At 38.8% G+C, this 12,666-nt stretch overlaps 1 protein-coding gene across 2 annotated transcripts in view; it reads right to left on the reverse strand.

Annotated features, from left to right (window-relative positions):
• The window catches only part of DENND4C (DENN domain containing 4C), a 76,625-nt gene extending 65,357 nt beyond the window's left edge, over positions 1–11,268 (reverse strand). For both annotated transcript variants that reach the window (XM_023508169.1, XM_023508170.1), the window contains exons 1-4: positions 11,208–11,268; positions 9,022–9,080; positions 7,923–8,067; positions 4,780–4,955 (exon numbers count right to left, since the gene is read on the reverse strand). In XM_023508169.1, the coding sequence (XP_023363937.1) occupies positions 4,780–4,955; positions 7,923–8,067; positions 9,022–9,080; positions 11,208–11,258 (431 nt within the window). In that variant the 5' untranslated portion in view covers positions 11,259–11,268. The remainder of the gene's footprint in view (positions 1–4,779; positions 4,956–7,922; positions 8,068–9,021; positions 9,081–11,207) is intronic.
• Between the last annotated feature and the right edge of the window lie 1,398 nt (positions 11,269–12,666).

Genomic DNA, 12,666 nt, shown 5'->3' on the forward strand with positions numbered 1-12,666 from the left:
AGGTTGCTGTGAGCTGTGATGCCACAGCACTCTACCGAGGGCAACATAGTAAAACTGTCTCCAAAAAAAAAAGTGATTAATATAGTATAATAGGGCAGCACCCGTGGCTCAGTGGGTAAGGCGCTGAGAGCAGCGGGTTTGAACCCAGCCCCAGCCAAACTGCAACCAAAAAATACTCGAGCATTGTCGCAGGCACCTGTAGTCCCAGCTGCTCGGGAGGCTGAGGCAAGAGAATCACCTAAGCCTAGGAGTTGGGAGTTGCTGTGAGCTATGATGCCATAGCATTCTACTGAAGGCGACTCAGTGCGACTCTGTCTCTTTAAAAAAAAAAAAAAGATAGTATAATACTAGAAAGAGGTTAACACAGACCAAAGGAACAGAATAACAGGCCACATAAATATGGAAACTGCTAAGTAATGGAGTTGATGCTGAAGACTACTGGGGAACAGATGAACTGACTATTCAGTGAACAGTCTGCATGACAACTGTCCATGTGGTAAAAAGACTCTATCTCTATGTCACATCATACACAAGTATCGAGTTTAGCTGAATAAAAGAACTAAATAAGAGAGGTAAAACTTTAAGGAATAACCAAGATAATAGTTAGTTCATGACACAAAGCAAAGAATTTCATGTACAATAACCTAAAAGAGTAATGGCTAAGGCACCAGCCACATACACCACAGCTGGCAGGTTCGAATCTGGCCCAGGCCTGCCAAACAATGACAACTACAACCAAAAAAATAGCTGGATGCTGTGGCTGGCACATGTAGTCCCAGCTACTTGGGAGGCTGAGCCAAGAGAATCGCTTAAGCCCAGGAGTTGGAGGTTGCTGTGAGCTGTGACGACACAGCACTCCAGCCAGGGCTATAGCTTAAGGCTGTGTCTCAAAAAAAAAAAGAAAGAAACTCATAAATTTGGTAAATTAAAATAAGCTTCTGTTCATCAAAAAACATCAAAAACAATGAAATAACATGTCACAAAGTGGGAAAAGCTATTTACCAGATCAAGCATTAATTCCAGATTTCTACACATCAAAAGAAAAAGACAAACAATCCAAGAGAAAAATATACCAAAAAAGGAACATTCAAGCCACTGGAGAGGAAAACCAGAGAGCAAAGAAGAACTATTTAACAAAATGCTCAATTCGCTAATAATTAGGGAAAATGGCAATTAAAGCCACAGTGAAATAACATTACCATCAAATCAGTAAAAAACTTAAAAGTCTGACCACAGCAAGTGTTGGCAAGGATATGAAACAAAGAGAACTCTCGGCTCAGTGCCTGTGGTTCAAGCGGCAAAGGCGCCAGCCACATACACCTAAGGAGATGGGTTCGAATCTAGCCCAGGCTGCTAAACAACAATGATGGCTGCAACCAAAAAATTGCCGAGCACTGTGGCGGGCACCTGTGGTCCCAGCTACTTCGGAGGCTAAGGCAGAAGACTCACTTGAGCCCAGGAGTTGGAGGTTGCTGTGAGCTGTGACGCCACAGCACCCTACCCAGGGGGACAGCTTGAGGCTCTGTCTCAAAAAAGAGAACTCTCAACTGCTGCTAAAGAGGGAGCACAAAAGGGGGGGGGTAATTTGGCATCAGCTATTCCTCTGAAGAGGCTCACTGCCTAACATTAGTGCTTCCAGGTTTATGCTTCAGAGGAATTCCCATATGTACCCAATATATGTACAACAATAATTAGGACATCCTTGTTCATAATCACCAAGATCTACATACAATCTAAATGTCCATCAACACTGATGACATTTGAAAATGATTAAAGCTCACAAAGAATGCTGAAAAAAAAGCAGTTTACGGGTGGCACCTGTGGCTCAGTGAGTAGGGTGCCAGCTCCATATACTGAGGGTGGAGGTCTGAACCCGGACCCAGCCAAACTGCAACAACAACAACAAAACAGCAGTTTATAGAAAACTATTCACAGGAAAAAACTTTGAGTATGAAAAGTAAAATTTCATTTAGATGCATGATATATAATAAGTGTTTTTAAAACACATAGAAATAATAAACACCAAATCCAAGATAATGGTTACCTGTGGAAGACAGAAGCAAGAGATAAACATATGTACCTGGGGACAACTATCCAGGCTTTTCAAATTTATTAGTAATTTTTTTTTTGGAGACAGAATCTCAAGCTCTGGGTAGAGTGCCACAGCGTTATCATAGCTCACAGCAACCTCCAACTCTTGGGATCCTCAGGTTTTCTTTTTCTTTTTTTTTTTTTCCCCCTTTGTAGAGAAAGAGTCTCACTTTATTGTCTTCAGTAGAGTACCACAGCGTCACACAGCTCACAGCAACCTCCAACTCCCGGGCTTAGGCAATTCTCCTGCCTCAGACTCCCGAGTAGCTGGGATCACAGGCACCCACCACAAAGCCCGGCTATTTTTTGTTGCAGTTTGGCCAAGGCCGGGTTTGAATCCCCCACCTTCAGTAAGTGGGGCTAGCACCCTACCCAGTGAGCCACAGGAGCTGCTCCCCTTTTTTTTTTCTAGACAGAGTCCCACTTTATCGCCCTAGGTAGAGTGCCATGGCGTCACAGCTCACAGCAACCTCCAACTCTTGGGCTTAAGCGATCTTCTTGCCTCAGCCTCCCAAATAGCTGGGACCACAGACGCCCGCCACAATGCCCAGCTATTTTTTGTTGCAGCTGTCGTTGTTCAGCTGGCCCCTGCCAGGTTCAAACCCACCAGCCTTAGTGTATATGGCTGGCACCATAACTACTGTGCCACGGGCACTGAGCCCAGTTTTTCTATTTTTAGTAGATTTGGGTTCTCACTCTTAATATTTTATTTCTTAATAAATACTGTGTGGTGAATAGATATAAGTTCATTTATATTATTCTATAATTTGGAGGTATCTAAATCATTTCATAATTCTTTAAGTACAATTGTACAAACAATTCAAAGTTATTTTAGAAAACAAGGTTTCTAAACCTTGGGGTGTTTTTGAGACAGAGTCTCATCATTGCCCTGGGTAGAGTACAATAGCATCATCATAGCTCACAGCACCTCAAACTCTCGGGCTCAAGCAATCCTCTTGCCTCAGCCTCCCAATTAGCTGGGACTATAGGTGCTCACCACAATGTCTGACTAGTTTTTTTCTTTTCTTTATTTTAGTAGAGACAGAGTTTTGCTCTTGCTCAGGCTGGTCTCGAACTCCTGAGCGGCTCAAGCAATCCACCCACCTCAGCCTCCCAGGGGGCTAGGATTACAGGTGTGAGCCACCACACCCGAATTCAGAAAAACAAGGCTTCTGAGTAATAGAAAATTTTATGGAGGTGGCTCGGTGCCTGTGGCTCAAACAGCTAAGGCACCAGCCACATACACCTGAGCTGGCAGGTTCAAATCCAGCCTGGGCCCACCAAACAACAATGTCAGCTGCCACCAAAAAATAGCTGGGCGTTGTGGCAAGCGACTGTAGTCCCAGCTACTTGGGAGGCAGAGGCAGGAGAATTGCTTGAGCCCAGGAGTTGGAGGTTGCTGTGATACCACAGCACTCTACCCAGGGTGATAGCTTGAAGCTCTGTCTCAAAGAAAGAAATTTTATGGAGGCTATTCTGGAGATTAAGAATCTCCATAATACTATTTTATTCAGAACAGTAAATAAAATAAGGTAAAAGCCTGAGTTCCAACTCTATAAATAATTATTTCTAAAATCACCATGCTGAATACATTTCTAAAACAACTGTTTCTCAGGGAAAGCAATTTATAAACAACCAAAGTGTGTGAAAAAACATATGTAATTTATTATTTTTGGACTACAAGTGAAATCTAAATATATAGTTAAGGAGCTACTAAAGCTATTCAGTGTCAAAAATACAATGGTAGATCCATTTCAAAATTATACTTGAAGTTATAGCAAATGCTTTCTTCCTTCCTTAAGTTATTCTTTTGCTCCATGTAAATATTTTCCCAACCTATTCTACTGCCGTGACCATTTACGACTCCCCCCAATTTTTCTCTATTCATTTTCTGTCGACTTCAAACTGCAAAGAATAAAAGTGCTCTAAAAGCTAGAAGGTGGCACCAACCCTACAGAATTTTCAATACTTACTGCTCTCCCCCCACCTTTTCCAGGTAAGGGAGGTAGCTCTTAACCACCTGTTCAGAGTTACTTCTTTCATTAATGTGCTGCCACTCTCTGCTATACGTATCACTGCTATACTATCACCTCCACCAAACACAAACTCTGACTGATTTCTATTATCAATGTCTATGGAGTAAACAGATCCTTATAAGATTTAAATCCTGGTAACTAAGAAAATGGTGTAATATTACCCAATATTATGACTAAATTTTATCTCATGTAGGTAAACTCTTTTTACTTTACATGTGAATTTTGAATTAAACTTACAAAGCATATCATTTCTTGAGCTCTGAAAGCAGTATTTAACCATTTTTGCAAACCCATATTCTCTTTTAATATACAAATAGCTTAACCAATCCAATCCAAACCATTATAGCTTAACAATATCCAAACCAAACCAAACCAAACCAAATAGCTTAACAATGTCCAATCCAATCCAAACCAAATAGCTTAACAATATCCAAACCATTATAAGATCAAACACATTTTTTTTCAACTCACACAGCTTTCCCAGATTCTGATACCTGCCTTTGTTGAGAAATGCTGCATTTAACAGCATTAAATTATGTTAAAATTTATTAACAACTTTCAAAAAAACATACTCATAGATGCTTTCAAAGAACTGTTAACTATATATGATGAAATATATAAATGTGAGGTAATATAAAATGAATCAACTTACACATATAACATGTTTGTATCCAAGTCAATGCAAACAACATCTTGTGGTGGGTCATGAAGATCAAAATACCTTGAGTCGACTCCAACTATAAATGGTAAAGGTGCACTGAGCACTGCAGCCAGTGAGAGTGGACAAAGGGGGATATACGGGCATTGCCACTGAAACGGAAAGATCATCTGGGGGAAAAAGTTTTGACAAATTAACCAACGTTTAATATTACCAAAAAAGGACAACTACAAAGCACTTAAGTCTGGCCCGGTGCCTGTAGCTCAGTGGCTAAGGCCCCAGCCACATACACCAGAGCTGGTGGGTTTGAATCCAGCCTGGGCCTGGCAAATAACAACAACTATAACCAAAAAAAAAAAGGAGTTAAGTCTAATTTTATTTCCCTTAAACTTTATTCCAAATACTATGAATCAACAGGATTAAAATTTTCAAGCATGACAATGATCACAAGCACTATGAAAATACTAACAGCTCTTTGCAGGCTAACTTTTCTAATACCTATACAAAACCCATACTGTCAAGCTCGGTGCCTATGGCTCAACTGGCTAAGGTGGCGGATTCGAATCCAGCCCAGGCCCGCCAAACAACAATGATGGTTGCAACCAATAAAAATAGCCAGGCATTGTGGCGGGCACCTGTGGTCCCAGCTACTTGGGAGGCGGAGGTAGAAGACTCGCTTGAGCCCAGGAGTTGGAGTCGCTGTGAGCTGTGATGCCAAAGCACTCTACCCAGGGGGACAGCTTGAGGCTCTGTCTCAAAACAAAACAAAACAAAACCCATACTGTCACTCTATGGACAGAGAGATAAAACTATTCAATAATTTGGCAGTACCTGTGGCTCAGTGGATAGGATGCTGGCCCTACATACCAAGGGTGGTGGGTTCGAACCCAGACTCGGCCAAATAGCAACAAAAAAATAGCCAGGCATTGTGGCAAGTGCCTGTAGTCCCAGCTACTTGGGAGGCTGAGGCAACAGAATTGCCTAAGCCCAGGAGCTGGAGGTTGCTATGAGCTATATTGCCATAGCACTCTTCAGAAGGCAATAAAGTGAGACTCTATCTCAAAAAAAAAAAAAAAGACTATCCAAAATATTAATAAAACAAACTTACGATCTAATGCATTCCATCCACCTATTAATTCTAAAAGTAACCATTGACCAAAACCCAACACAAATATTGAGAATTTAAAAAAACTAATAATTTTCTTGGGAATGCTAACAGTCAACTAAAGATCTCAACAAAAAAATTTCCTAACTATTCAAATTATATAAAATGATCCAACTTCAGGGAAGCCTGACATCTCAAAAATATAATCAATGGGCTCGGCGCCTGTGGCTCAAGTGGCTAAGGCGCCAGCCACATACACCTAAGGTGGCAGGTTCGAATCCGGCCCGGGCCCACCAAACAACAATGATGGCTGCAACCAAAAAATAGCCAGGTGTTGTGGTGGGCGCCTGTGGTCCCAGCTACTTGGGAGGCTGAAGCAGGAGACTCGCTTGAGCCCAGGAGTTGGAGGTTGCTGTGAGCTGTGATGCCACAGCACTCTACCCAGGGCAACAGCTTGAGGCTCTCTCTCGGAAAAAAAATATAATCAATGTAAAACATTTCTCAGGAATCTTGACCAGTTTTCCTTCACAAAGCTCTACTTTAATTTGTATCATGTATGTTTTTTTTCCTTCTTTGGCCAGGGGCCAGGTTTGAACCTGCCACTTGATAAGGATCCTTCTGTACATCATCTCGTATGGTTACTGTTTTCTATCCTAGTAGCATTTCTCTGACCCAATTAAGATCTTTGAGACATATCCCATTTGTTATACTAAGAAGTATTTATTGAGTGCCTACTCCGTGCTAGACACTTAGGACAAGTCCTGAGAATACAGTCCTTACTTTTAAGAGACGTACATTCTTAAAATGGGGAAGAGAAGAGAGGAGAGTCAAGTATTTTAAATTAGTTAGAGACAGAGTCAAAGAAATGGAACATCGAAAATTCTATCCTATGGCCTCTGCAGTAGGCTTCTTTCTACATGCAATAAGAAACCATTAGTAGGTTTTAATTTTGATTTAATTTTTATTATACTTTTGACAAGAGCTAAGCTTTTGTATTCGATACTATAGTATTACTGGCTCACAATGATTAAAAGTTAAAATCAGGAGAAATTAACCTGTAATTCATTTGCATAATTACAAATACATTGTAATTGAAATTGGCCACTGACTCTCATTTAATACAATCAGCTTCATTCACCAGTCTTATTATTATTTAATCATATAGTTTTTACTCTCTAGAAAACTCTAAACTATAAAAAATTAAAAACTGGCATTTTTCCTAAAATATAAATCACCTTTGTTTTCTTCATAAACCTCCTATGTCTCTTTGCTATCTGATTATATTTAGGATAAACTTTAGTAGGCTGATAATATTTTTTTTAATCTGCTTTTTTCTTTCCTTTTTTTTTTTTTAAAGACCGAGTTTCACTTTGTTACCCTTGGTAGAGTCCTGTGGTGTCATAGTTCACAGCAACGTCAAACTCTTGAGCTCAAATGATTCTCTTGCCTCAGTCTCCCTAGTAGCTAGGACTACAGGCACCAGTAGGGTGACCAGACGTCCCGCTTTTCAACAATTTCAATGTCCTGCAGCGTTTTAAAAAAAATCCCAATTTTTGGAAAGAATGCACGAACGGGCGGGAGAACAAGAAGGGAATATACGGTTTTCGGGTGCCATGTGGCTATTTCACCAGAATATGAGTTTTATATTATTTCTGTTAATTTTATAATGTTAAACTGTAATAATAACAAATATTGCTGAGAAGTGATTATCGAGAACTGCTTATCAAAGTTTGCATTGTTGTCAGGCCCTGCCCTGCCCCCCGGCCATGTTGTCCTGCCTTACCGATCTTAAAATCTGGTCACCCTAGGCACCGGCCACTATGCCCAGCTATTTTTAGAGATGGGGGTCTCACTCTTGCTCAGGCTGGTCTCAAACCTATGAGCTCAGGGCAATCCACCTACCTCAGCGTCCCAGAATTCTAAGATTATAAGTGTGAGCCACCACGCCCGGCCTAGGCAGATAATTTTTAAAGCTGCTTTTAGAGCAAAAATTCTCTGTAATTTTGTACTAAAAAGAAAAATCTTTACTTACAGCTACAACAGCTTCAGCTACCCCAGTCAGTACAGCCGGCCTTAGAGAATGCAGCAGGATTTTACTCTCAAGTAAAACAAAAAGCAACAGTGTTGCACAGTTCTCAGGACCCAGATTCATCAACAAGGTGCTAAAATTGGCTCCACTAGAAAAAAAACAAAGAGGTAATTGTGAAATCTTTTGCTAAAAATGTTAATATTTGCTCATTAAATTATTTGCTAAGTATTAATAGATTGGGACTTTATTGTTAATTTTAAGTCTTGATTTACTAAATGAAAAGTAACAAATTTAATGAGATAATATAACCCAAGGTGATTTAAACTCACATCTGGCATAACAAAAGAGCATTTATCAGGAAAGATTTTCTTGAAGAACCACTATTTGAGCTGAGCTCAAAAGAACAGAAGCAGGGGATGAGAGTGAGGGATAGGAGACAACAAATGCAAAGCGCAAAGGCCCTACAGCAAGAAAGAGCTATTGTCATCTATAAAAATTGAAGTATTGAAATTGAAATAAGTCTATTGTGACCAAAGTATCACAGAGGAAGGGGGGAAATGCAAGAGACTGAGCTGAAATTAAACTATATTTATACATGCATTTTCAAAAGGACACACTGGTTGCAAGGTGGATAAAGATCTGAAGGAAGACAAGAGTAAACCAGTCCCAATTAAGTTAACTAAGTAGTCTGGGTAGGAAATCACACTAGCTCAGTGGTTCTCAACCTTCCTAATGCCACAACCCTTTAATACAACCCACAGGTTGAGAACCACTGCACTAGTCCATTTTATTGATGCAGATGAAGGGAAGTTAAATGGATTCAAGGCATTCAGAAGGTTAAAATCAATTCACCTTGAACATTTAACTATGAACTAGAAATTGGAAGGGGAATGAGAGAAAAAGGATATTCCCTATATCCAATTTTGCAACTCTCCCAAGTGTTCTCACTTGTTAAACAGCCCTACCATCCATCCATCCATAAGGACATTAAAGCTTATCTAGTTTGTAAAATAACATTTAATTTTATTATTTTAGGGGTTACTAAAATATTTTACAACATTCTGTTCCAAATGAATACATTATTTTAAATACCAATAATTACCTTAGTGGTAAAGGTGTAGAAACTGGCTGTGATAATATTAATGCATCATGGACTGACAGCTTAAAAAAAAAAGATAAATTAATCAAATCATTCTAGGGTAAAATAGAAAATAGTTATTTAATATACAGACACTTTTTTGATACATGCTAAAATATGAAATGATAGCTGTATTTACTCAGAGGTATTATATTAGTTCTTTTTTGTTAAATGGTTTGAATTTTGATTTAGTTATTAACTGGTTAAAATAGATTCTTAAAAATTATGGAATAACTGCCTTTTTTTTTTTTTTTTTTTTTTTGAGACAGAGTCTTGCTATATTATCCAGAGTAGTCTCAAACTCCTGGGCTCAAGTGATCCTCCCATCTCAGACTCCTGAGTAGCTGGGATTATAGGCTCCTGCTACTGCCTGGATAGCTTTAGAAAAGCCTCATTTATTTATCTAACAGACTGGTAAGTACTGGGCAGTTTGCTGACATACATTAATATATGCTGAACTGAAACACGTTAAAGACCAACAATGTGTAACTTAATCCTATCATATAGAATGTGGAGAATGTCTGAGCAAAATTTTTAAATAGACCAGTGCTAGTCAAAGTGTCAGTATGCAAACTGTTAAGGTCCAGGAAGAATGAGTAAATAAATGGAGCTGAGTAACTTTTTTTTTTTTTTGTAGAGACAGAGTCTTACTTTATTGCCCTCAGTAGAGTGCCATGGTGTCAGACAGCTCACAGCAACCTCCAACTCCTGGGCTTAGGCGATTCTCCTGTTTCAGCCTCCTGAGTAGTTGGGACTACAGGCGCCCGCCACAATGCCCAGCTATTTTTTTGTTGCAGTTTGGCCGAGGTCAGGTTTGAACCCATCACCCTTGGTATATGGGGCTGGCGCCCTACCCACTGAGCCACAGGCATCACCCAATATTAAGTAACTTTTATGGCAATCTAACCTTGCTCCCACATCCAAGCATGTGACCAGTGGAATCATTTCTAACGACATGTCTATAGTGATCTCACATAGTAAACTGCATATGTCAACAAGCTGTATAACTATCTAGGTCTGCCACTTATTGGAAATAAAAGAAACTGGCCCTTTAGTATAGTTTGAAAAGCCCTATTATAGACTGTTTCAGATACCCCCTCCAAACATAACCCATTTTATATTTAATATTAGACACTGCAAAGAACTAGCCCATAATTTTGGGTTTTACATTAAAAATTTTTTTGCTGTAGGCAGCGCCTGTGGCTCAGTGGGTAGGGCACTGGCCCCATATACCAAGAGTAGTGGGTTCAAACCCGGCCCCAGCCAAACTGCAACAACAATAACAAAAAATAGCCAGACATAGTGGCAGGCATCTGTGGTCCCAACTACTCGGGAGGCTGAGGCAAGAGAATCGCCTAAGCCCAGGAGTTAAGAGGTTGCTGTGAGCTGTGATGCCACAGCGCTCTATCGAGGATCAAGAAAAAGGCTGGGCTTGGGGGCTCACACCTGTCATCCTAGCACTCTGCGAGGCCAAGGGACTGTTTGAGTTCAGGATTTGGAGACCAGCCTGAGCAAGAGCAAAATCCCATCTCTACTTAATAATAAAAATAACAATAATTAGAAAAACTAGCTAGGCATTGTGGCAGGGGCCCATAGTCCCAGCTACTCAGGACACCAAGGCAAGAGGGTCCCTTGAGCTCAACAGTTTGAGGTTGCTAGGAGCTATGATGATACCATAGCACTCTACCCAAAGCAACAAAGTGAGACTCTATCTCCCCAAAAGAAAACTGCTACATAAAGGCCATGGCATAGAGCAATGATGATAATGTCATGAACCAAGGATTATAATTATTTCATTTCTGTACATCAAAATCCAAAAACCATAAGAAAGGATGTTCAGTAACACTCTAAAACACAAGAAATTGAAGGACTTTTTGAATGCATATTGTTCCACCTCAAACCCAAAGGATTACAAGTAGTCCCTGGGTTACAAACAAGATAGGTAAGTTTGTTCTTAAGTTGAATTTGTATGTAACTTAGAATAGGCACATTTACCCATTACCTATAATAACCTCCATTCATAAGTGCAAGTTGTACATAAGTCAGATGTTTGTAACTCGGGAACTGCCTGTATGTTAACAGAATCTATTCTGCAATGACTAGAATGAACATACGCAGAACTCTCCCCAAATACACTCTTTTTTGATTACCTGTACAAGGATTCTTGGTCTTTGTGGTGAAGGAAAAGGTATATTTTGCATAAAATGTGAAATGTGCCTGGAAAAAATTTTGAAATAAAGATCATAACTATGTTTCTAAAACGTTTCACGGATTTTAGCAAATCTTAAATATCACTATATTATCATTCTAAATATGATAAAGCCATTTATCTAAAATTCACGCAAAATAAATAAATTCACTTACTATATATGAATGTATCATCCACATTAAACTTCTGAAATGAACAGTGTATCTTGTGATTCAAAATCTACATTTATATCCCTTACTGTTAAATTAATTTTCATGAAAGAAGCTAACTTCTATAACCCTGGTTATCAGTGTCAGTACAGGGAATAACTAACTGTGACACTACTACCGAATTTACTCCCCAGTTTACCACTATAACTTTGGGCAAACCACCTACCTATACTATTTCTCCATCTATAAGTAAGCTTCTTAAGTTTATCCAAAGTTTTCACCTCTTACTAGCCACTAAAATGCAAAGTATTACTTCAACTGAGAAAAATCAATTGCATTGATTTTTTTTCCACAAATTATTCATAGAACCTTAATTTTTCAAAAAGTTGCTTACTTGTCACTAACATCAAACTTTACTATAAAAAGGTTTAAACTAATCTGACAGCTAAAAGTTAAATCTAAAACTATGAATCATTAAACTGGAATTTCAGAGCACATTAATATTAAAACCATATGTCTATACCAAATTGTGATGAGTTTACGTACATTATACTAATTTTTTTTTCAATTTTTGGCCAGGGCTGGGCTTGAACCCACCACCTTCAGCATGTGGGGTCACCACCCTACTCCTTTGAGCCATAGGTGCCCCCCTACATTATACTGTTTTTAAAGTTGATATTTGAACAGCATTATTTAAAAAACTTCAGGTAATTATATCCACCTTACCCACTGAACCAGTATGTTTCACATCTATTCTTTCTGCTATGAAGTAAATTTTTTTTTAATTATAAGAAAAAAATCTATGATTATATACTTTAATACATTACATAAAGCTCTTGACACGTCTTATTTTGTTAGAAGAGTATATAAATTATATATTATAATAAACAAAAGTGAATGAGCCCCTAGAAATCAATAAAGATGATTTTAAAAACAGTATAAAAGATTTCCATGACAAAAGAAATTACAATTCAAAGGGAAAGGGTGAAAAATTCTGTCAGTGCCAAAACCAAAACCTTGCTTTTAAGTTCAATTAACTTATCCTTACTAATTCTACATCAGTTTGGAGAAATTTTACAGTTACAACATGGAATGGCCACTTGTATAGGGTACATGTATGTATGTGTATCAGTAACTATTTTTCTCTAAGAGAATAATCAGGAAGAACACACACATGATTTATAGGAATTACTTCTTCAGCTGAATTCTCAAAAGATTATTTGACTATCCTTACCAGCATTTTTTTTTTTT

This window comes from Otolemur garnettii, unplaced genomic scaffold, assembly GCF_000181295.1.
Source record: "Otolemur garnettii isolate 467f Iridium unplaced genomic scaffold, OtoGar3 scaffold00006, whole genome shotgun sequence".
NCBI classification, from domain to species: domain Eukaryota; kingdom Metazoa; phylum Chordata; class Mammalia; order Primates; family Galagidae; genus Otolemur; species Otolemur garnettii.